At 38.6% G+C, this 22,803-nt stretch overlaps 2 protein-coding genes across 9 annotated transcripts; one reads left to right on the top strand and one right to left on the bottom strand.

Moving 5' to 3' along the window:
• Positions 1-189: 189 nt before the first annotated feature.
• On the bottom strand, positions 190-9,559 carry ast (single-strand DNA endonuclease protein asteroid). 5 transcript variants are annotated; one of them, XM_022840359.2, is made up of 15 exons: positions 9,459-9,559; positions 7,788-7,894; positions 7,441-7,530; positions 6,902-7,037; positions 6,616-6,699; positions 5,969-6,155; positions 5,435-5,550; positions 4,965-5,110; positions 4,629-4,732; positions 3,888-4,024; positions 3,485-3,605; positions 2,475-2,620; positions 2,055-2,189; positions 1,644-1,802; positions 190-998 (listed from the first exon to the last, which is right to left on the bottom strand). In XM_022840359.2, the coding sequence occupies exons 2-15, from the start codon at positions 7,877-7,879 to the stop codon at positions 825-827; spliced, it is 1,827 nt and encodes a 608-aa protein (XP_022696094.1). In that variant the 5' UTR covers positions 7,880-7,894; positions 9,459-9,559; the 3' UTR covers positions 190-824. The 5 variants fall into 5 exon arrangements, with proteins under 5 accessions (XP_022696094.1, XP_022696091.1, XP_022696092.1 ...); XM_022840356.1 differs by lacking the exon at positions 9,459-9,559 and adding an exon at positions 9,423-9,455; XM_022840357.1 differs by lacking the exon at positions 9,459-9,559 and adding an exon at positions 9,423-9,455 and having other exon boundaries at positions 7,462-7,530.
• Positions 9,560-11,997: 2,438 nt separating this feature from the next.
• On the top strand, positions 11,998-19,116 carry LOC111264457 (uncharacterized). 4 transcript variants are annotated; one of them, XM_086970093.1, is made up of 4 exons: positions 11,998-13,005; positions 13,135-13,231; positions 13,430-13,925; positions 15,162-19,116. In XM_086970093.1, the coding sequence occupies exons 3-4, from the start codon at positions 13,818-13,820 to the stop codon at positions 17,019-17,021; spliced, it is 1,968 nt and encodes a 655-aa protein (XP_086826219.1). In that variant the 5' UTR covers positions 11,998-13,005; positions 13,135-13,231; positions 13,430-13,817; the 3' UTR covers positions 17,022-19,116. The 4 variants fall into 4 exon arrangements, with proteins under 4 accessions (XP_086826219.1, XP_022696127.1, XP_022696126.1 ...); XM_022840392.2 differs by having other exon boundaries at positions 13,135-13,925; XM_022840391.2 differs by having other exon boundaries at positions 11,998-13,231.
• The last annotated feature ends 3,687 nt before the right edge of the window (positions 19,117-22,803 follow it).

Raw genomic sequence — 22,803 nt, 5'->3', positions numbered from 1 at the left:
TGCTATGTCTAACACGGCCGGAAGACTATTACATTTAAATCAAGTGTTCGTTTTTGATGTTTGTTTCCTTCCTTTCGGTAATGTCGTTTTTCAATGACGGGTCAAAATGTCATGCTGCTTTTCCTAGAAAACAGCACCAAAAGAAATTCGAATTTGCAACACCTACAATACGATAAATGCGTGGCCTGATGCTTGTGGGTCAAACATGAAATAGTTTTATTCAACATAGACCCTGTTTAAACATTCTTAATGGTACCACAATTTTTTCATATTACCTTTATCGCCTTTCGTTGACGTCTCTTTACTTTTAAATCATATACAGATGAACAGACAAGAACCTTCGTATGAGTCGAAGTTCATATGAATCTTCAAATCAAAAATGGACTATAGTTTTTCTCGATAATGACTACATGACAAATTATTGTTTATTCTTACGTAGTGACAACTTTAACAAATAGACTGCCATTAGAAAAAATTACGAAATTATTTTTTTGAGAGAATTTGAGATGGGCTCCCTTACATTCTACCTCCGAATATGTTGTTGCAGACAACGTACCTTGCCCAGTTTGATAGATTAAATTCAACTCTAACTTATAGAATGTTCTATAATTCTTTCTTCGTGTGGGTTTCTGCACTGTTTTAGCGGTATATATGGGTAATCCTATTAGTAAACATAATTCCTGTACTTTAGAGCCACATGGATATTTAATTTAAATATATAATTTTACAAAACAGAATCTTTGTTTCTAAAAACAAACCATAATTGATAGAGAGACTTTTAGGGATCGGTTTGCGGTGAAAATCAAATCAACATTCTCATTACATTATCTCTGGTCTCTTGATTCAGAGAAAAGGCGCTGAAACACTTGTGACCATAGTTCCTCAAATTTCAGGTGCAACCGGGAATTTGGTTGTAGATGGTTAGCAAGATATCGGTGCGGCTGAGGTCTCCCCTTAAGGTCCTTGTAGAAATTGTGCAGAAACACACCATTCATTACCTGCAAGATTGTGAGCGAAATGCGTACAATAATACAACAAACGTTCTTGTCGCTCGTATGCAAGTATATTAAGATATTTTGATCTGATTTACCCTTTGAAAAAGGTTTCCACGAAAATTTTGCCACCCACTAGATGCAGGACCCATTCCGGGAGAAATTAGCGATTACAACGAAATAATCCGCAACTCAAATATGCTGTCGATGCGATGTAATGAATAAACTGCTGGTGTCGAGTTATCATTTTTGATTCAGGCTTCAGAAAATTAATGGTGTGATTTTTACATACTGCTTAACCTTTAATTTAGTTGGTGTACGAAGTCTGTTATTCCCGCCATCTGCACCCAAAAACTACTCGTATGAGAGAGTAGCATTTATGTCTATTTTGCTTTGCCCTAAAAAATGAATTTGTTCACCGCATATCGGTAAGTTTTTATGCCAGTTAGCTATAGGACGCTTTCGGCCCACAATAATACTGATTAGCCGAAACCAATTATACAACCGCAATCGAACCAATTAGCCGTAGCAATGTTGTGGCTCTTGAACAGTTGCCGTTGTATTGTCCGTTAAATTGAGCTTAGTCACGCCGAGTCAGATATCTTTATACGAGAGTGAGCACAAAGTAGTTATATACAGCGCGTTACTCACCAAATGAAATTTAAAATTAATCTTGTGGGCGCCAAGCACTTGATTTAGCGCGTGGATTGTATCCAAACATCCTGTGTACTGATTTGTCTTGTAGATAAGATCGAGATCAAGGCGTTGCCCGGATGTCGGTTTCTTGTAGAAACTAGAAAAACCTTGTACCTAAATCAAAGTTAAATCATTTAGTTCAACATTATATATATATATATATATATATATATATATATTATACTCAGTATATCCTAATCCGGTATATATCTAATCCGAGATTAGAGACGTGGGTAGATAAATTCTGCCATCTTAGATGACCGCTATTGGCAATGTAAATCGCTTTTCCCTCTTCTGTATGGCTATGAGTTTGTGCAAATATTTCAAATAGATTGCACACACGGACTACTTATATATCTGGCATACCTGTTTAGAGTTCACGTATATTCCTAACAAATAATTTACACGTTCGGTCATCGTTCGTGCCGCTGTCGCCTGTACCGCCACGTGCATCACAAGTAATGACAAAGCAAACTCCCATTCGATCATCGTATTAAGAACCTGCCAATGGAAAATTAGGCAAACTATGGAATAATAACTAGAGTTCACATATATTGGGGGATCATGTATCGCATAATAGGTGTCAACGATTGTACTCTAATCAAGCCACAACAAGTCTGACAATTGAGGTTACTACAAAGGTCCGTTTACGGGAAAAGTCTCTGAAGTAGCAATTGCTACGATGGGTAGATTTTCATATCGTTAGTACAATTTACCGTCATTTATGAAACGACGGATTGAAAAAGAATCCTTATCGCATGCGTATTTCATGCCCACGATACTTACCAAATATTCAAGTGCATACATCAGCAATTTCCCCGCAGGAAGTTTTACAAGGTCAGCACAATGAACTTTTGGTTGAATACAATTAATTAAAATGGTACGGCGTTGATCCGCGCTCAAGTCGGGAATTTCCGATAAGCCAACTTCTCCTAAATAGAAGCATGAGTTAACATGTCAGTGACAGCTCTACCATTACTGCCACCTTTGTTTTAAAAATGATCCGCAGAATAAATAAAGGCTGCGGCACCTGGATCCGAATAATCCAATCACTTTCAAAATTCGCTGCTTCATGCAAACGTTAAACTTTTTTCCGTGTTTTCACTACTTTTGGCAAAGTATATCTGACAAAAACGACGAACGAGTCTTGATCAGATACGCCCCCATACGACAGCCTTAAATATGGGCAGCTAAGTTGGCTAAAAATTCCTTGTTTCGCCGAAACGCCTGTCAATCTGATGATTTTGTCTTTTAAGGTTGCTTTCTACAACGGAAATATTCTGGGAGAAATAACCTAATTGGCGGTCATTCTTTCGACCAATAATTGCATCTATCGTAGGAACTTTTTTCGAAGAAAGAATAATAATAATTGAAGATGGTTGAAAGACTTAAAAACAACGACAATAAAGCTTCTTGCCTTTAACTCTTTTCAAAAGCAGCTGTCCGACTTTTTTTCACACTTTTTTTTAGAAGATTTAGTAACCCTTGTTAGCTAAATAGCTGTTAGATTTTTAATTAAGGTAGCGGTCGGATCATATTGAGCACGCAACGTTCATGCTTCGGCAAATGTAAGTGTTATGCATTTGTATCGATGGGAAAGCTACCGTTAGCTCCAACCAGTTGGTCATTGCCGACGCTGAATTTAGCGTAGGAATTTCGTATGCTTAGAAAATCTCTCGAATTTATCTGCCAGACTATGTCCACTCCATGAGATGTCTACATAGCCATAGCGATAACCTTGAATATTTAGAAATATTCGATCGATTAAAAAGGACAGTCATTAACAAATGTATTACCTGTCGTGAATTCGATATCCTGGAATTGCATATCATGTCCGCTTCGGTCCAACTCTTGAACCATACTGGCATGACCCTTAAATACTAACCTATACAACGATTTTCGGAGAAGTAATGACACCTAAAAATAACAATGTAGGCAATACGAACAGCAATAAAATCAAGTTTTGATCGACGAACTTTAACGAACTGTTACAACAGGCAGTTCGAATTTTCTCGTATGGGAATAGGAAATTATCTAAAAACTGACTGGGTACTTCTTGTTATAAAGCATGTCGCATATATTTAAAGATTACAACATATAAAAGTTTTTCAGTCAGACAATGGTTACCCACGTTCAAATAAAGACTACAATAATGGACGTCAACGGTGTGAGTGTAATTAGTTGCTCCATGAAGCGTACCTGGTACGAGCTAATCATGCTGACCACTTCAACTTTGACAAACAGAAAATGGATGCCTGTAGTCGCCATCGTAATGACTTCTGACGGCACTTCGCCAGCTCTGAATTTCTGTACAACCCAGTCAGGCATAGGTACTCCTGCAAAAACAGAATTTAACAAACAATTGGTCATATAGACTTAAGGGTTTCAAAACAATGGACCCATTTACGGGAGTTACGAACCTAGTGATTACTAATGAAACGTGTGATGAAATAGGCTTAATCAAATTAAAATAACGCAACCCTGTCTGCGAATTATTGGCAAAGATGCCATCTACCGACTTTTTTTGCGTCGACCCTCCATAAAATCGATACGACTGTGTTGGTTTTTATGGGGAAAACTGTCTCACGCTGGAAAAAATCCTTCTGGTGCGAAAACCACATCGATTAGTTTATTTAGACTCTTAAAATCTGTATTTTTGTGCCTTAGTATTGAATTTAATTTTAGAAGTTTTCATAGTTGGCAACGGTAAACCTAACACATTTTTTCTCTAAGTAAAGATATGCTTGACACCCAAAAATGTTTTGTATTGATCATGGAGAATCAAACATTTTTAAACGAATAGTTTGAATAACGTACAAAGCATTTTGTGCTTTTCAGGCGTAGCAGATGTCTTGCACAGTGTACTTTCCAAAATTAAATGTTATATATAAATATTTTCCAAGTAAGCACTATCCATTAGTATCCATTAGTCAAACTCACCATTTTTGTAAGTGACCCGCTCATCAGAGAACTCTGACCTATACCTAGCGATCCCATCTTTCATTAGGTTGTGTAGTTTGTCGCGACGCTCTTTTGGAGTACATCTGTAACATAGTGAGTATGCAGAAAAGTATTTAAGAAACAAAGAAAGAAAAAGAAGTATTTAATTCGCCTTTCCGCTAAACCGTTTAAAAAAAAATCACTTTTCTATGAAAAAAAGAGGGCGAGGTTGGGATTCAGCAAAAAATCAACTAAAACAAAAGCGACAAATAAACATTACCTATCTAAACAACGAATAAAACTAGATTGCTAACAAATATCTGTTATTCTACACACCTTAGCACAATGTCTATACACTCTTCAAGCGATTTCTGTCGCGATAGAAAGCTGAGCATGGCTACCATTGTTGCGTGTGGCGGGTTATAGTGTAGCCTACAGTCGCGCGGTGCACGTATTGTTTGGAAAAAATGAGAAAACGTATCCTATTTGTCGTATTTGTCGAAACGTATCGTAATTTGTCATCCGTATCATGTACAGTAGACATATGAAAGGTTGGAAGGAATGAACAGAAATTTCGGAAGAGTAATTAGTTGGTGAACTTTATTTTTGTTAGCAATAATAATAATTGTGGTTCTTAAGCCACTCGTTTATAGTAAACCTTAATCGACGATACTTTAACATTATTATTATTATAAAGACCTTATATTAATTGACTAATGTATGCAGCGAAACAGTTTAGAATAAAATACTAAAGATAAGGCATTGCTTTGCGATACGGTAATAATAATTTGCGATAATACAGTTACCTCTGCCACAAAATCGTTGCCAACAATGGTGCCGAAGAGTGGAAGCAGTTCCCGATTGAATTCGGGGTTGAACTTGTTGAGTAGATTTTCGACTTTGTATATTTTGCAATCAATGCCTGAATTCAAAATACAAAGCATTTAATTTAGATGGCAATCTCAGTATAGAAATACAAATCACAGCGTAGAATTGATAAAATAAGGAAAAAGGCGTACCTCAATTGCAAAGGAACTTATGATTAATGTTTACGATGCACAGTGATATATTTGAAGTCTTTGGCGAAACTTCAAGCCGCATCTTCAAAGTAATTATCGAGCTTGCATAAAAAGCTTATGTAGCTGCACTTCAAGGGCTGCCCATGTCGCGCGTACGATTTGATTAATATTCAAATGAAATATCGTTCTACTCTTTTACAGAGATTTTAGGTGAGCTAATATACGTTAGTAATATTACTCAGATACTCTTGTAAATTAACTTTTTCATTTTATTTCACTATAAATGATGCCTATGTATGGCGTCTTTTGGGCATGGTTTACCTTTAACAGTCGGCCCGTTCGGGTTCAACTGTTTCATAGTCGTTTCGCGGTTAAGCGAGCTTAATGGAATTAAGCCACCCTTCAAATCATAAACAAAAAAGTCAGAGTCATCAGAAATGACAGGACAATTTAGTTGATTTGCTCGACGAGCAATGTGTTCGTCTGCTTCAAAAACACACTGAATCATCTGAAAAGGGAACGCAGGATACACAATTCGTTATTCTCTTAATGGTTAAATTTTTATGTAAAGCTGGGTCCACTGAAACAGCTTCTCAATCACAACAGGTGTCTACATGTTCATCTCGGCTATCAGTAACGATCTTGTTTTTTTACAAACTAATTTAGAGTGTAACCTCTGTGCTACAAATGATGAAAGTTCAGTGGTAGTTCTGTAGTTTCTGTGTGCTAAGCTATAAAACCAGACGTATAAACTTCGACTTTCGTTTTGTATATATTGAATAGTTGGTTAGGCTAGAAAAACTCTAGATCCCTTTATAATCACAGCGGATCAATCAATGAAACTGATCAAGACTAACATAAGTAAAAATCTAACTTTGTTATTAGTGTCCAATATACATATGTGAGGTCTGTGAAGTTTTTTCTGAGTAATTCATTGAATGCAACTTGTATTGAATAAGTTTGTATACCTCGACGTCTAAATCGGCAAGAACTGTTCTGTACACATCCGTGGCCAATGGCGGCATAACTTTAATTTTCTCAGCATCGGCCCCCTTGTTACCGGAAACCAAGTCAGACAAACGCAGGTATATTTACGTTTAACTTTTTCTATTAGATAAATACAACAGTGAGTGTACATGAAACGACGATGTAAAATTTTGCGGTAAACAGGCGCATGAGAATTAAACTTCATAGAAGACTGATATAAATATTTAATATACAGTCGTATTGGTTTGACGGCATGCAATTCGGTACCTTCAGACGCTTCATTTGACTAATACGATCCATATTGCGTTTTTGAATAGTTCGAAGTTTGCTATTTGATGGATCATACGCGCCGTCCAGCATTACCACACAGTGGACATTCGCGTCCTTATATAACCGGAAGTAACTGGAACAGAATAAAGAAGACGTGTAAACACAATTATCGAGATATGAAAACCTTTTTCGTATAATCCGTGATTGAAGATTTCTAATCATTGTGCGGCTTATAATCGTATTTTGAAGGTGAAACTCGTTTAAAACTGAACTAAGCGGGAAACAAAGCTTTATGTAACAGGAGATGGTGCTTCTAAATGAGTGCGATGCAATGTATATGGTCAATTGTTTTTATTATCCTGAGACTTGTTCTTACCGGCTTTATGTCAGTCGAAATGTTTCAAGCAGATTCGTATTGAACGAATCCGCCTTTGTGCCTTTGCCGAGAGAAAAAATGATATTTTAACGAACAGTTTAGTTTTTAAGTGAAGTAAAATATGCTACGGTAAAGAATTAGCGCTAAAAAATCTACCAACCAACGGACTGCGTCGGCGTACCGAGAGTACTCGCCTCCGAGTATACAATCGAATGAGGCTTCGAGATATAAACGAAATGCAAGATTCCAGCTGAAACATAATACAAAATCAAAAGCTTAGTAGAACGTTTCCGAATCATCTGTTCCTTTTACCGACAAGATATCTGGTATAATACCATACATAGTTATAAAATTCTTTCCCATAAAAGATAAAAAAAGAGAAAAGATGACAAGATTATCAGATTAAATTAGACAAAATAAGCTTTGAAGAACAGGTGCAAAAAAACCAACTATGTATTAACTATAAACAAACCTGTTATAATTGCTTATAGCTAGTAGCTTGCTTACCCGTCAATAACCACGGTGCCACCATGAAGGAAGTGTCGTTGTTGTAGAGAAGGATTACATTCTATCAACCCACGAAGATTTTTTACGCCCATTTTCGCAATTTGTACCTAGAAATAGTCGAAAAAAAGCTTTGTTGGTGTTATAATATAACTATCACATTCTTTTCGCTTTTTTAGGTCTCTGTGAACACACATATTAAACGTCAAGAAGCTTTAAATGGAGAGGCATTACTGTGGGAACGTTTGACTATAATTCGGACCGTTTCGAAAATGATTCTGGTACTCCCTATTGCTCTGATGTTCTAGCATACAGACGTTTCTTTTTATTCGCAAAGATTGAATTTATAAATCTTACCAACACATATTACAGATAGCATGTCATAAAGCACAATAACCAACCTCTGGCGACAACAGCGAAGATATTGTTCTAGCCATAGTGCTTGATAGAATATTTGGTAATAGAGACAGTCTATAACTGAATTTAAAACCTGCGATTAAACCTGTTGAAAATAGAGGTATATTGGAACCTAATAGAATGTATTCAATTTTAATACTTCCAAATTTCTCTGCCAGATATTTAGAGCATCCGTAAAAGTGCCCACACCCCAAGACATAACCCAAATAAGCCCCAGAACGATATATATTTAAAGGTCTAAAACCCTTTTGCGAACGTCCATACGACAGAAACCTTTATCTACAGATAAACCTAGACAGCTCTTAATGATTGTACAATGGCATGAGAGAAAACAAAAATAACTTGCATGTAATATTTCAAAAGGACCAGGCAGATCAATTGCTTTGATAGTTAGTACTTTCAGTAATAAGTAAAAGTATTATTAACGCATTCATATATAGGTTAGGTGCATGTCTAGTCAATAAATATGCGACGAGATGCACATAAACAGAAGTGTGCCAAAAAAAAAAATGAAAATGAAAGACTTAGCAGTATGTTGACTACTTTAATTTGAGTAATAAAGATTGCACTACGAAAAACTTATTATTCATAATGAACAAATCGAGAGCCGAATCTCCGCGTCTTGGGTTAGTGTTTTTTGTATTTCTTAATTAGAACAGAGATACTGATTAAACTTAAGAAAGAAATATTAAATTAAACATAGTTATTATAACCATACTTTGATGTTCCTGGAAGTTTGCAATCTCTGTCATACTTTCTTCTGACCTGGCCTAAATTGTGATTTCACGATTATCGAAGAGTAGCTAAAGGGGTAACCTCCGTTATACCTTGACAACGCAGGGTTAACTTCAGATCAGGGAACGCTGGTGATACAAAAAAAAGAACGAGGCTTGCAAGGATCAAAATAACAACTCACAATTTAATTAGAAGCTATCATATCCGTATCCAATCTAAAGAAGGGTCACATTAGTTCACTGCTTGAATAATGGTAGATACGCGATGACACACATGAAGCGCAATACTGTACAAAGCGTTTTGCGTTCCATTTATGGAACAGTCAACAGAGAGAATGCACCTAACACAAAGGTTTTCGTCCTCTATTTTTGACTAAAGCAAGTATCCAGTCAAGGCGGTATTATTCGGTTTGTTTACTAGAGAAATATAGGCACTCTTACAATTTATTGTACAGCATTATTTATAATAAAAAGCTGTTACGCCCACCCCTTCTATGCAATTAGTTGAAGTCATGTGCAGTACCTCGTATGTATGTATTGTGTGGTTGTATTTACAGTAGAACACGCTCCCTCCGCCTCATCCTTTCCACTCATGGATCCTCTCCCAGTTGGCGCGGAGTTTTCGTTTCGGCACTGGGCGGGGACTACGTGCAAATCAAGAGCAAATCAAAGCACGTAAAAATAAAACGAGGGCTAACGAATATTATTCTCTGGGCAGTACATATTCCGTAAACAATAATCAAATAATTTGATAAATGAAAGAGCTGGACCCTCTTTCCCAACCCACAGGTCGGCTCACACTAAAGCCTACCTTTCAGTAACGCCGTTTTCTGCCATTCTGCTACTAAGTCTCTGTTTCGTTCACTAAATTTACCCGCTTTCTCGAGATACTATCTAAGAAGCACTTCAGAAGAGATCTGAAGAACGATGATTATCGTGATCCGTTCCATTAATGAGCTCAATATGTGCATCTTGTGGGTTCCTGTACAAAACGGCTACAATTAATTAAGTCAGTTTTGAGTTGCGTCAGTTCTTTTAGTTCTATTAAAGCCAACGATAAGCTGAGAGATCATCTCGGAAAAGTAAGCACTATGATTACTCCAAACGTTTTTTTAATAAAACGCAATCACAAAGGCGAATTGGGCTCACCTATGCCAATTCTTGTCGGCTAAAGGCAATTTGTTGTTGATTTTGAAATATATATTTTCTAGACATACTTTCTTGATGCGCAAAGAAACTTGAAGGTATATATTTGAATATAAAAATAGACTAAAAAAATGGATTTATGTGCAAAAAAGTAAAGCCAGTTCAGTATATGCTATTACCGCAGAACCGACAGACCAAAGACAGGCCAAACTCGCCCTAAGGACGCAATTTAGGTCCACTAGTAGTTCATCCAAAAAAACCTAAATAACTCAATAACTGAACCATCTACGGACCTGAAATATATTTTGGATCAAACTTGGCGGATCTCGCCCTTGTATTTGTTCATCACATGAAAAGCTATTCTCATTAGCATCAGCTTAAACTGTCCTATTAGGAATTAGAACTCCATCATCGATTCAAGTAATTTCTATCTGTTCCTTTGTGTAGTGCTCAGTTTGAAATTAAATTGTAAAAACCAGTTGAAAATCTATTATGTCGGCAATAGCAAAGAAGAGGCGCACATAGCATTTCCTACCCGACTGCTAAAGTCAAGGACAGGATCAATAAATATATATATGTACGGAATTAAATAGCATACTATAGGATCATATAGATAGATGCGTATACGGCTAGATAATGTTAAGTCGGGTGGCTATAGAACGCTCGCTTTTTCGAGCTAACAGCATAGGCTGCGACAATCCGCTCTGTTTTGGGTGGAAACGGTGGAGTGGCGGGAGACGTGGGCGATGCAGTGAGAGAACGTCTTGGTAATTCGGGCGTCACGAGCGTCCGCTTTCGCCTGGCCATATAAAATTTGAGAACTAAGTTCAGGCATATGAGCTTCCGACTGGGGGTCAGCAGCGACTGGCCAACCGCGTTGTGTTTGGAGTCGGATGATGATGATAAAGTCATCCCTATTCTGCGTTGATTTTGAGGTTACCAAAGCTGATGCTTTTCCAACGTTCATGGAACGAAACTGTACGAATCTGAAAAACAAAATCGCCGAAGAAATTTTTCTTGCAGATGCAGAAGCCAAAAGAGTTTATGCAGAAAAAATTAACGTTAGTCGATAAGCTGAGGCTTAACCTATACAATAAAATATCCGTAGCTAGTATCCAGATAAAAACGTATACGGGGTTAAGAAATGTAGTCCGGAGGTACCTGCCAGGCAGTAGTTCCACAAAGCACATCGCTGAATCAGTAAAGGTTAGTTGCTAGAAGTGTAGAAAGAGGGGCACGTTTAGGTACGCGCTTCGCAGGTGAGATCTTGGTACAGCGAAAAAAAATAAATCAGGATGCTGTACCGAACAGCAAAACGAGCTTCAGTAATCTGCTATTCCGATACGACGTCACGCTATGTATACGTCCAGTCAAGCTTGTTGGTTCACAACTCGACGCTGGTTGTTGCTAATAGCAGTACTGCAGAAAGGGTGAAAAATCAAGTGGTTCGTTCCTAAAAAAACCTTGCCATTCGGTCTGCTGTGCTTCTACAGCCTCTAGGGCCGTGGTATTATCTGCATGTCAAAGCCCATTAAAGCCCCGAGATTTTACTGAAAAAAGAATATAAATTTAAGCCTGTGGATAGATCGACAACTGTTATATCTATTTTCACATCAATGGTAATATTGGAAATCAGCCGCTTTAGACGTTTATAAGTCCAATAGCTAGCACTTCTCTCGATAAGGTGAAACCGATGAATTTCCGGCTTGGTCTGCGTTGGTCACCGCTAGGCCTCAGATACGTGAAGGTGTGAAATTCAGTAGGCGCCATTTAAACATGTAGCTACCGTTAAAACCTCATTAGCTGCATCAGTCCATTTTGTCCTACGACTCAATTGTATTATGGAATCAACTTCAGAAGAGCTTGGTCCTGGATAGCTCTGCATCGCATTAATTCGAAATAATTTAACAAATGACTGTAGCCGTACGAATACTTTTGTGTTCCTTTTATTACACCCCTACATATCTGATGTATATGTGTGTTTGCAGATATAAACAATGATATAGTGGTGAACGCAGTTTGATGAAAGCTTGTGCAATGGTACCATATGGTAAATCAGTTCGTTGTGACAGACTTCGTTTCGAAACAGTGTTACATTTGATTACTCTCTCTTTTGTTTTCTTTTTTCCTTTCTCTCGATATTATGCTCTACGTTGATCAGCATTTCTCTTCGCTCGCGGGTTTCCATCCCTTTCCTATTTGCTCTCGGCCGTTGGTTCTCGCCCCTCATCTTAACGTCTCGGCGCCTCCGCTGCGAGAGACGCACCGCCGTTTGTATCAGAGCGGGAAAAGGGAAGCCCACCTCTGCCACTAAGGGATCATCCCTCGCTAGCCGCAATGGACAACGGCGACAGCAGCCGATTCACTCACTACTCTCGAAAGATGTACAAAGCAATCGGTCGGGCAGATGGAGGAGATTCAGATCTCAACGACAGCAGCAGCGCCACTTGTGCTGTAAAATCCACCCTGTACTAAGCCTGTATAGATACGCTGTGCGTGCGTAGGTCAGTGTCGTATGATCGGGAATCATCGAGGGTCAATGCGCATCAGCAGTAATACGCTTGTCTGACTTCGGCCAACCGACATTCGACGAAGCGGCCGTAATAATAGATGACAGCTGGAAAAATATGAGAATTGCTTTGTTAATCCGTTTTGTCAAGTAGCAGTACTACAGCTGGTACTACATAAATCCTGCCAACGGTGTGAAGTGGTCGTCTCGATGTGCTGTTCTACCTTATCTTCGCTAAATCATGGATAACCTTTAACACAAAAAACATACTAGTCTGACGGAAGACAATCAAGTGAATTTCTAATATATTCCAAGAACTCTTAACAGAGATAACGATTAGCTTTTTCAGGGGCAGACTTTGAACACGGCTCTACTAAGGCAATGCCTAAATCAGTGCCATTTGAAGCGATGCAGGGTAAGCAGTGAAATTAGGCTGAGCTAATTTTGAGCGACTGCTGTCGAGCAACGACAGGGCTGGGTACCACTGTTGTTTACAATACAGTTTACGCTAATTTTGTAGCTGCGATCTTTCTATATTTTGTAGGCAGTGAAATCGTTACGAGGCTTACTACAAAGTCGCTGCGGTCAAAATGCAGTGTTTCCGCCGACATAGATGCGTATGACTCCTCGAACGACTACAGGTAGGCGATAAGCTGATCTGGCGGTATAAAGAAGTTGATAACAGGCTGCGCAGTAAAAGAATGAACCGCAGTCGACTACAGTGGGTAGAGGTTGAGGGAGCCAAGTTCATCAGGACGATCGATTTATCAGTAAATACTAGCCAATTCAACCTATGATGGTGCTTTTCGCGTTTGATTGTCGCATTTATTTTTCTTCAGCCATACACGCCTACTACGTACTGTTTCGTACCTTTGCGTCCTCCCGAGCCGTTTGGTGATGACTATCTAGTGATGGGCTGTGTGATAGGTCTTCAATTGGAGAAAAAAATGAACAACGATAACAATAACAACCAAATCTAGCCAAGGCAAGTAGTCAGAAAGTATTCACTCATTCAGCGTATTTCATGGGATTCCGACTGTCGAATAATCGCTGAAAGAGCTAAGGAGCGCGGCGGCCTAATCGAATACGTAGGAGGGAATTCCTGTGCCATAACGAAGCGGTGTTTTTCACAGCGTGTTTTGTTCATTTATGTTATTCACTGCCGATCGCTTCTATAGTTCCTAGCAGACAGCTAACCCAACAAAAAAAAAAAACTGATCGAAGGGCATGTTCTTCCTTCGGGCCCGACCGGAGTCCGAGTGGCGTGGAGCACGCGGCGTCAGTGAAGTAACAGTCCGTGAGGAAGTCTTATGTGAAGGTGAACGCGAATTTCAGGTTGGTGTTTTTTTTATGTACAACGATGCTAGTAGAGAGCGTTATGGATCTTTTGATGTCCGCCGACTAGGACGTTATCTTGATAAATTTCATGTTTATCTTAAAATGGATTTTGTTTCAACTGTCAGGAAGACGGCGACGTTTTTTATTCTATTATATATTACAGAAAACAGTGTTCCCGAATTAAATTCTACTAAGCACACACTAATTTATGTCAAGTCGTAAATTTAGTCAAAACCACAATGACGTTTTTAGAAATTGTTGTTATTAGTTGATTTTGTTGCAATAGACGCAAATCAATCCACCCATTAAATATGTTATTTTCTTGTATAAGAGTATATCTTTTCGCAAGTGCATTTGTCGCAATTATTGGCCGGTATAATTAAAATACAATCCACAATTCGTTTCAGCGGAGAACACATTTTTTTCTGGCAAATTTTTCTTGACTTTTACCATGGCAAGTTTAGCTCATAATACAGTAATAATGCCAGCCATAGTCCTTTGATACTACTTGTTACAAATATATTCACGTTGGCAGTTTCTGTTGCTTATAGAGGAAGAATAATTGTCCTGTTGGCAATTGCTTTCTAAGCAAGAAATGGACTTTAATATTAATGGACTGCACATCGGCACTCCTTACTAGCATTCGCTAAAATGAACGAAACGATGAAGATCTGCATATCCTGCTTGAACTGAGAACGTGTTTTCTTAGGCTTCCTTAACGACATATAATAAGGACGAGCGAAACTTATTTATAATTATGACTCAATTTTGTTTATTATTGCCGAGTCCATATCCTTGATTTATATAACTACGGTTAATGTTTCATTTTTAATAAAATTAATGATTAAATCAATAGCTGTATCCTCAGCACCAATAAAGCCCGAGAAAATTGTTTGTCGTTTTGTTGTTACGTAATGAGTTGACCCTACCACTTAACAAGTAACCACGCTATTACCGATATACAAGTAAATAGTTTTAATACAATACTGATTAATTTCCATCCATTTCAGAGCTTAGCAGAACAAAATACGTTTTGCAGCAGCTATCTAGGAATATAAAACCTGAATGTTTCCACATAAGCTTTCAGAAATGTTGAATGAATACTATTCTTTGCTTTACACAGTACAGTTAGATTTGTGAGACAGCGCTATCAGAAAGAAATTTTTATGCATACATTTATATCTATATAATTTTTGGCGCAGTCACTACATAACGATGCCTTTTGTTTTCCAGGCCATCCGGAATGACTTTGTTGTCGACACCTCACCACCGCCAGCGACACTTTTCACGCCGACCAATACGCCTGAATGTCAGAATAAACTTCGGAGAAGGCTCAACTTATTTCGGAGGCGGAAAGATGCCGCTCCGGTTGTCGAGGCCAAGCCAAGTGAAACGGCAGGAACAATTGAGCGACTTCGAAATATCAGCCTTCAGCCTCCTCCTACGCATTTAGAAAAACTAAATAATTTGCCTGAAGTGAAAGAATCCAACCGTGGTTTATTGTTTCGAAAAAAGGACTCAACCGAGTCTTTTACATGTACGTCCAAAATAGGTGGCATTTCGACCAAGGCTCAGTCCGACCACTTTGATCCCCTAACAACAAAGGCGCCAAATGGAACCCGAGAATCTTCAGAAGAGGCTCAGTCCACGAAAGACAGATCTATTAGTTACGGTAATTTTGGAGCTAAAAAAGCGCGAAGGTTTTTCTCCAAAAGAAAGTTCAACAGCAAGCCCACTAAAGAAGAAAGTAAAACACCTCCCCCGTTAAAACATGGAATCAAATCGCTTATGAAAGTGGCACAAGAGAATCCAGAAGATTCGCCTCTTCATGGATCTCCCATCGGACACGAGGGTACATCAATTTCAGAAAGTTTCTCATGGCGCTACAACGTAACTCGAAGTGGCGACTCGTCATTATGGAATCATTCATGGGTTGATTCACCCTCAAACGCCAGCTCAGCGAAGTCTACGTGGGAAGTTGTTCATGCACAGGATCCGGGGCTTGCCATGACATCGCCAAGTTCTGCGCAAACGACCTCAGACAGACGTCGAGGCCTGTTCACGTTTCGGCGTTACGGCTCTAACAAGCTTCTTTTCCTGGGAAGTGCACGAAAAACAGAACAAAAGCGATTTGCCAACAAAAATAAGAAAGGGCAGATGTGTGCCGATCTTGAGGCTACCGAACAGCTAAACCAGATGATTTCGCTCGTAGCGAGCACGGACGACGACGAGGACGAAGACGACGTGAACTCGAGATTCTTATGGGTGGACTCTCAGGGTCTATGGGCGCCAATTACACTGAACCCGCTAGGGCCTGACTCGTCACAAAAACTCCACGGTTGCGACTGCTCCACCAGTGTTCCGGAGGCTGAGGCCGATTGCCCTAGGAAGAGTTTCTACCTTGATGGCGACGGTCTGCCGTCACCTGGGAGCCCATCACACGCCCAGCCGCACGGTTCACCTAGCGCTTCGTTTGACAGCCTTCGAACGGCCAGCGCCGATAGCCAACAGCAGCTGTCAGCTGCCACAGATGATTGGGTAGCAGATTTCTCCGTTTTTGACAGTCCCCAATACAGTAATCGTAATTTAGAGCACGCAAACGAACAGCAATGCCAGCAGTGGCAGCAGCAGCAACAGCAGGAGCAACAACAACAACAAGAGCAGCAGCAACAACAGCCACAGTCAGCCGTAGAGCTACGGGCTCACCTTGCAACAGCCGAACGCCTTCTAAACACTTCCAAAGATTCGGTGGAAAGTATTACTTCACGGGACAACATGTCACCCCTTCCGTGGACCCCACAAAATACCCAACAGTACAATAGCCGTGGCGTGCCAACGCGTAAAGTAGCAGCAGGTATTAATAAAAGAGGACACCAACATCAAAATCGAACTGGCAGTACTTGTAGTGATGTTTCTGTGGTGGCAGAATTGACAGAGCGACGCAGCCGACAAAGGCCACGCTCCTGGTTTCAGGGAACAAAAGGAGACGCCGATGTTTTTCGGGAGGCGCAGACACTCCTTGATATACTTCACGAAACTTTCCCTGAAGGCGATATCGATTCACCAGGCAGCGACTTGCGAACAGTTTATTGATGCATTCTACGATGCTAGATGCAACGAGTGCCTGTTCAATCACTTTTATACGTAGCAGGTGATATTTAAGTTCAGCTAGTAGACGCCCCGTGCAATATATATATATATATATATATATATATATATATATATATATATATATCTTTTTCTTTTTATTAAGTATATTAACATCGCAACTATAATGGACTACCTATTTGGTGGCGTCTTACGTTGTTGATGACAAAAGAAAAACTAAACACTGAACGGTCGAATGGTCAGTGGAACTATTATGCAAATAAGAAGGATTACCTCTACAATGTGGGGATGCAAATTAAAATTGTATCCCCTAGCATTGTCCCATGTATCCCAGCTAGCGAATCGCGCGCGTTAAGCTTTACTGATACCTCCTGATATCTCCTTTCAAGTTCCAGGATGTTTGAAGTTGGCGTAAAGAGGATCGATCAATCGATATTTGCATATCGACGTGTGCGTGTTATCATTTTGTTTTGGCCATTCGTCACACCAAATGTACAGTCGTATATAGGTGTTGTACATAGATCAGACACGAGGACAAGTTCTAAAGCGAAGTACATAATTTATCTAACATGCTTGCTCATCTTTGTAATGAAACAAAAAAATTATCAGGTGCTTATTTATAGGTGAGAATGATCGATTGATTTTTCCATGTTCTCTCGATCTGAAACAGACAAATTACAGAGCACACATACCCTCTAAGCGACGTCCATAGTCTAACGTTCAATTTTAAATAAGAAAGCTGAAGAAAAAAATGTCCTTATGAAATCATCGATAGAACCAAAAACTGATTGGATTGCAATAGCCAATAAACTACTTCCCTGACGTGTTATTTCTAGTCCCCATTTCTTTTGGGTCTGGCTCTCTGAGGTCGCTCACTTTTAGAATTCCCCACTTCCCTGACACATCGATTCCGAGGCCAATGATATAAATATATGAATTATGTTCATAGCAAAGGCTGTGTTGGTGTTATGGTTGCAGCAGAAAATTGTCATGTGATGCCGATTCGAATTAGCAAAAAGGAGTTTCGTGGCTTTTCACAAGCCTGTACGCCGTAATATACTTCGACTTGAAAGGCTCAATTCAATGTAAATGTCTACTTGTATATTCGCCTATATGCAAGCACATTTTAACCACAAATATTGCGTTCTAAAGCAAGATATAACAATGATGTTTCCCCATTAGAAAGGGATGGTTCTTGCCTACAAAAGAAATCATAAATATAGGTTTATTTTTTCTCTTCATAATTTTGTTTCTCGAATATCCATGCTGGATTTTACTCGCCCCAAATTACTTTCATAGCAAAATTGTAAAAAAGAAAAGAAGTTTATTTGTTCCCAACAGTTGGTCTTGTAGCTGTTTTTGATTTTGAGACGCAATCTATGGACAGTTAATTGTTCCCTAAAGCTCTCCATAGCCTTGTTCAAGAAATTCGATCTTAAATCCGGATCTTTCGAACTCCAAGAATTAAAAAAGTAATTATGCTTAAAAAAAACATAAATTTTCAATCATCTTAATTCTTAAGAAATATGTATCGTAAGCTCTCTTTTCAACTGCATGTGAATAACTTTGCATATTGTTTTTCTAGAAATCCTCAACTTTTACTGTTATACTACTATTATAACCATTACTAATTCATAAATTACGTGGAAGTATCTTGTTGCTGAAAGCTGCCATCTGTTACCATTACATAAACAAATTTAGATGTAGACTTCATGAGAAGAGTTTCAGAGCCGTCCATAAAGACTATCTGTGAGTATATACTGATTCAGCAATTTCAGAGAATTCAAAATCAGAGAACGATTCCGATATTGTTCTTACGTCAACCTACGATGGATGCAATGCATACTTTTCTGATCCCTTGAAGCAGCATTCATCCACAAATACTCGGAGCACTTCACTAATGACTACTGTAGTATCGTGAAAACAAATGTCTAAGGATCATAAAAAAGAAAACTATACGAAAGCGAGGTACGTGAGAAGTATATCAGTACATTATTGTTCATAATAATATGATATATTTAAATAAAATAAGGTTAATGCAGGTACGTCATGGCTCGTACCTAAAGACATAAAAAAGAAATGCCTGTTCTTCTTGATATGCTCCTGATTATGTATAGATTTATAGCGTACATTTTGTACAGAATAGTAATGCAAAGTCTAACCTTCACACAATTCTTACGAAATGTTTTTGTCGATAGCAAAATTATAGGAGGTAAATTCCCTGCTGTCAAACTTCGTATTGGAACCGCTTATAGGACTAAATATTTATAAGGTTGCCTAAAAGCGTACGCACATATATGACAGAGGACGGAACTGGTCCGACCAACCCTATAAAAGCAAATTAAATCATCAGGCCTGTTGATTTGGCTATGATCGCGTGTTGCCGGTGGTGGTAAAGTCGTCAATGGTCAGTCACCACCGAGTCTTACATTTTTACAGCTTTCATTTACGGTGCAAGCTTACCAACTCGATGAATATTATAACAGCCCAATAATCGATATTTTAACCAATACTTGAAATAAGCTTTTCAGAGTTAACTAGTATAAGGCCGACGACGACAGTACAGAGCAACTCCGCACTAGATCCGCTCAGCTAGTTTAGACCCGCCACTCGAAGATATTCGAGGCCATAAAAGTAAATATGACTTTTGGAAAGGTTTTTTATATCAGCTCCACGCAAGAGACTTTTCGGAGAAAAGGATTTGATCGTTTGTCAACTGTGAACGACCTTTATGACAATCATCTACAGCATTTGCGGAAACTGACATTGAGAAATTATATTACCCATAGTCTTGGAGGTAGAAGATAAAACACAGTCATGAGGTTTTTGCGATCTTTGAAAGAAATATAATCTAACGGTTCCTTGGGTAATCAATACATTAAGTATGATCAACAAACAGGAATTATAAATTGTGGAACTCGATGCATTTCATATAGACGGACAGAGTACAATAAAGCAATATGTCATTGGTATTCCTTAGAATGCCGTTCAATGTACGAATAAACAAATGGAAAGTCCGGCACACAGAAAAAAAATAAGAGGAACCACTTATCGCTATTAACACATTCGCTCATTCAGAGCAGTTGGTTGAGCTCATTTGGCCCAAGTTCTCAGTCTATATATATATATATATACCACCACCAGTGCCACGCTGTCCGATCACTGATTTAATAGGTACTTAACGGTAGCGCAGATGTGGATATGGAGGTGGAATGAATAAATCAACCCAAACAATATATCATAAATGCCGTGAGTAGTAAATGGTACTACTTTTTAGACTGATGCACGACAAAACAACTCACGTAGTGAAGGGGTAGATTAGTTGATAAAATATGCGCTTTCTATATTCCTTTCAAAACAGCTCGTATGTTGCAATAGACCTATAGATCCGACTCTAAGTGAGCATTCATTTTCAATAATTTCATTATGGGAAAAAACCACTTACGACATCTAGCGGTTTACATAAAAATATCCACTTCAATAAATCACGCATGCGATTTTGCAGCTGTTGGAAAATGTACTTCAACATAGATTGCAATTTAGGTAGTTCAATGAGTGTTATATTAAACTAACGCATGCATAGGATAACTTTAATCTTTGAACACCCTGTATGTCGTCTATCTCTTTTCATTAATTAGCTTTAATAGGACCGTTTTACCAATGGACTATTTTCATGAGTGGCTTAATCACGTATCAGCCATTGTATGTCTATAGGGGGAACCGCTCTAACACAGGCTGAGCTTACCAATAGCTCGATAACGAAACAGTGATGTATGGTTACAGGCAAATTTCTGCTACTTACTGAACTGTCGGTTGCGTCTGGCAAAAAGGCTAGGCTGACCTATGAGTCCATCCACATACATTAATAGCGTAGCGTAATTATTTGGAATAATAGGCGTTATTTGAACAAAAATTGGGCCGTAAATGGTCGAAACTACTTTCTGTTAGCAAGTGAACAAATTAAACTCCTTTTCCACTTACATTTACGCCTTGCGGGAATTTCGAGGTATTAATACCTCGAAATTCAGAATTTGTCATATAATTGGGGCATGGGCAATTACATATATAGATCTCTAACAAGAGTAATCATATAATCAAGAGTCATCCTAAAAAGACAGCTCTGTGTGGCATAACAATGTTATACGTTAAAAATTGCTCTGAGAGGAATATGTGAGCAAGTCTTCAGACAAAACTTGAAACGACTTTGTGTGTGCTTCAGAACAGCTATCTCACAAGCTAAATATAAATAAACTTTTCTTCATTATAGTTATCCTGAATATGTAATACGTCAAGCTGTTCTTTTAAGAGCCAAAAATAAACTAAAATAGCCGATTCCCGGAAAAGCTTTTTAAGTAAAAATTTTCACCTTATCCGATCACCCATTGTGTAGTGTTTATAACTAAACCAAGTTTGCTCCTTTTAGATCGAGGACACTCTAACAGTTGAACACACGGAACGGCGATTTCCTGAGTTGTATTTTTTCCCGATACACATGGCGATAAATTACAAAACAGCAGTGCGTTTTGCAGTTCATGCGTTGAAATTACTCATAAGAGTAGCCTATGTGCAGGACTATGATCGATCTTATAACACAATAGAAACTACAAAAAAATTCGCTGAATGGTATCATGGTCGTTGAGCGGCTTGCCATTCCTTTCTGTTGGCCCTCGCTTCAAATCCGTTTCGTACTAATTACGAACAATGAATCCCATAGATAATGAAGACATTTTGTTGCACATTCAGTCTGCCGTCGACATCGCGTCGGTACGAACTGAGCGGCATTTTTATATAAGATAAAAAGTTCGACCAGTTGAATGAAATGAAGATTCCGAATATTCCAATGATATGATCTATTTCCTTGAATTGTTTCACATATTTTAGAAAGGCTACTTTGACATGGATACCATGTTCCTCAACGGAATTCAAAATGACTGGTCTCGCTTGGTCGTTTCTATGTCTACGGCCTTTAGCCGTTGTCTACCAAAACGTCCGGATCCCTTTTGCAACGAAATAGTGGGCTAAACGGGCAGTACAGTAGGTAAACCTCAAACAGTACGTAATTTTTGACGGCCGCTAAAAGCAATTCTCTAACAAAATACAGCCGAAACGTCCAACAACGTAGGACGAGGGTCTATAACATAACAGTGATGTCATGGAAGACAAACTCGGTCGTAAATGAATTGACACGGGTGAGCACGTCTAGAGTAATGTGATTTATGATATATTACATTACCACCGGGGGGCGCCGGACAGGTCATCAGTAGCAGAGAATTGAGAAGTAAATATTTCTAGCGTTATTGCTAGAAGAATATAGTCACGATTGAACAATCTCATCGTACATACTATTTATGTTTAACATAAGTTGATGATATAATTCTTCGAAAGATGAAAATAATAAGCATTAGGTAATTAGTAAGTGGTACACGGAAACCTACATAATCTAGCGTGGGGTTTCTTGTCAGATTAAGATGTCCTTACTCGCTAAAAAGTATAAATGTATATAAATAGATCTGTTCACGTATTAGGCGTAGAACAAATATTCACGGATTGTTTCTGACTTGCGTTTAAGGTTTCAAAAATTTTTGACAAAATGCTTACAATATATGTGCGTACTGAACTTCGCCTTATAGCTGAAGGCACAAATGCCTCTAGGCAGCACTTTCCTTCAATTCAATACGCGTATATGTGACAGTGCATATACAATTTGCTCTTGTTATCTTCATTTAAAAGTTTAAAACAATCATGTTATGTTTGAAATAATTAAACC

Source organism: Varroa jacobsoni, unplaced genomic scaffold (assembly GCF_002532875.2).
Source record: "Varroa jacobsoni isolate VJ856 unplaced genomic scaffold, vjacob_1.0 scaffold_859, whole genome shotgun sequence".
Classification (NCBI taxonomy): Eukaryota; Metazoa; Arthropoda; class Arachnida; order Mesostigmata; family Varroidae; genus Varroa; species Varroa jacobsoni.
This window is presented reverse-complemented; position numbering and strand designations above follow the sequence as displayed.

Bases quoted from the DNA above. Each gene is read 5' to 3' on its own strand.
- LOC111264457 (XM_086970093.1), top strand. From the start codon at position 13,818: ATGTTCTTCCTTCGGGCCCGACCGGAGTCCGAGTGGCGTGGAGCACGC. The intron at 13,926-15,161 runs GTTGGTGTTTTT...TTTGTTTTCCAG, and splicing joins AAGGTGAACGCGAATTTCAG to GCCATCCGGAATGACTTTGT.
- ast (XM_022840356.1), bottom strand. From the start codon at position 9,449: ATGACTTCAACTAATTGCATAGAAGGG. The intron at 5,551-5,968 runs GTAAACCATGCC...TTTTGAATTCAG, and splicing joins GAACGGGCCGACTGTTAAAG to GCATTGATTGCAAAATATAC. The intron at 2,190-2,474 runs GTAAGTATCGTG...TTCCATTGGCAG, and splicing joins TGTATGCACTTGAATATTTG to GTTCTTAATACGATGATCGA.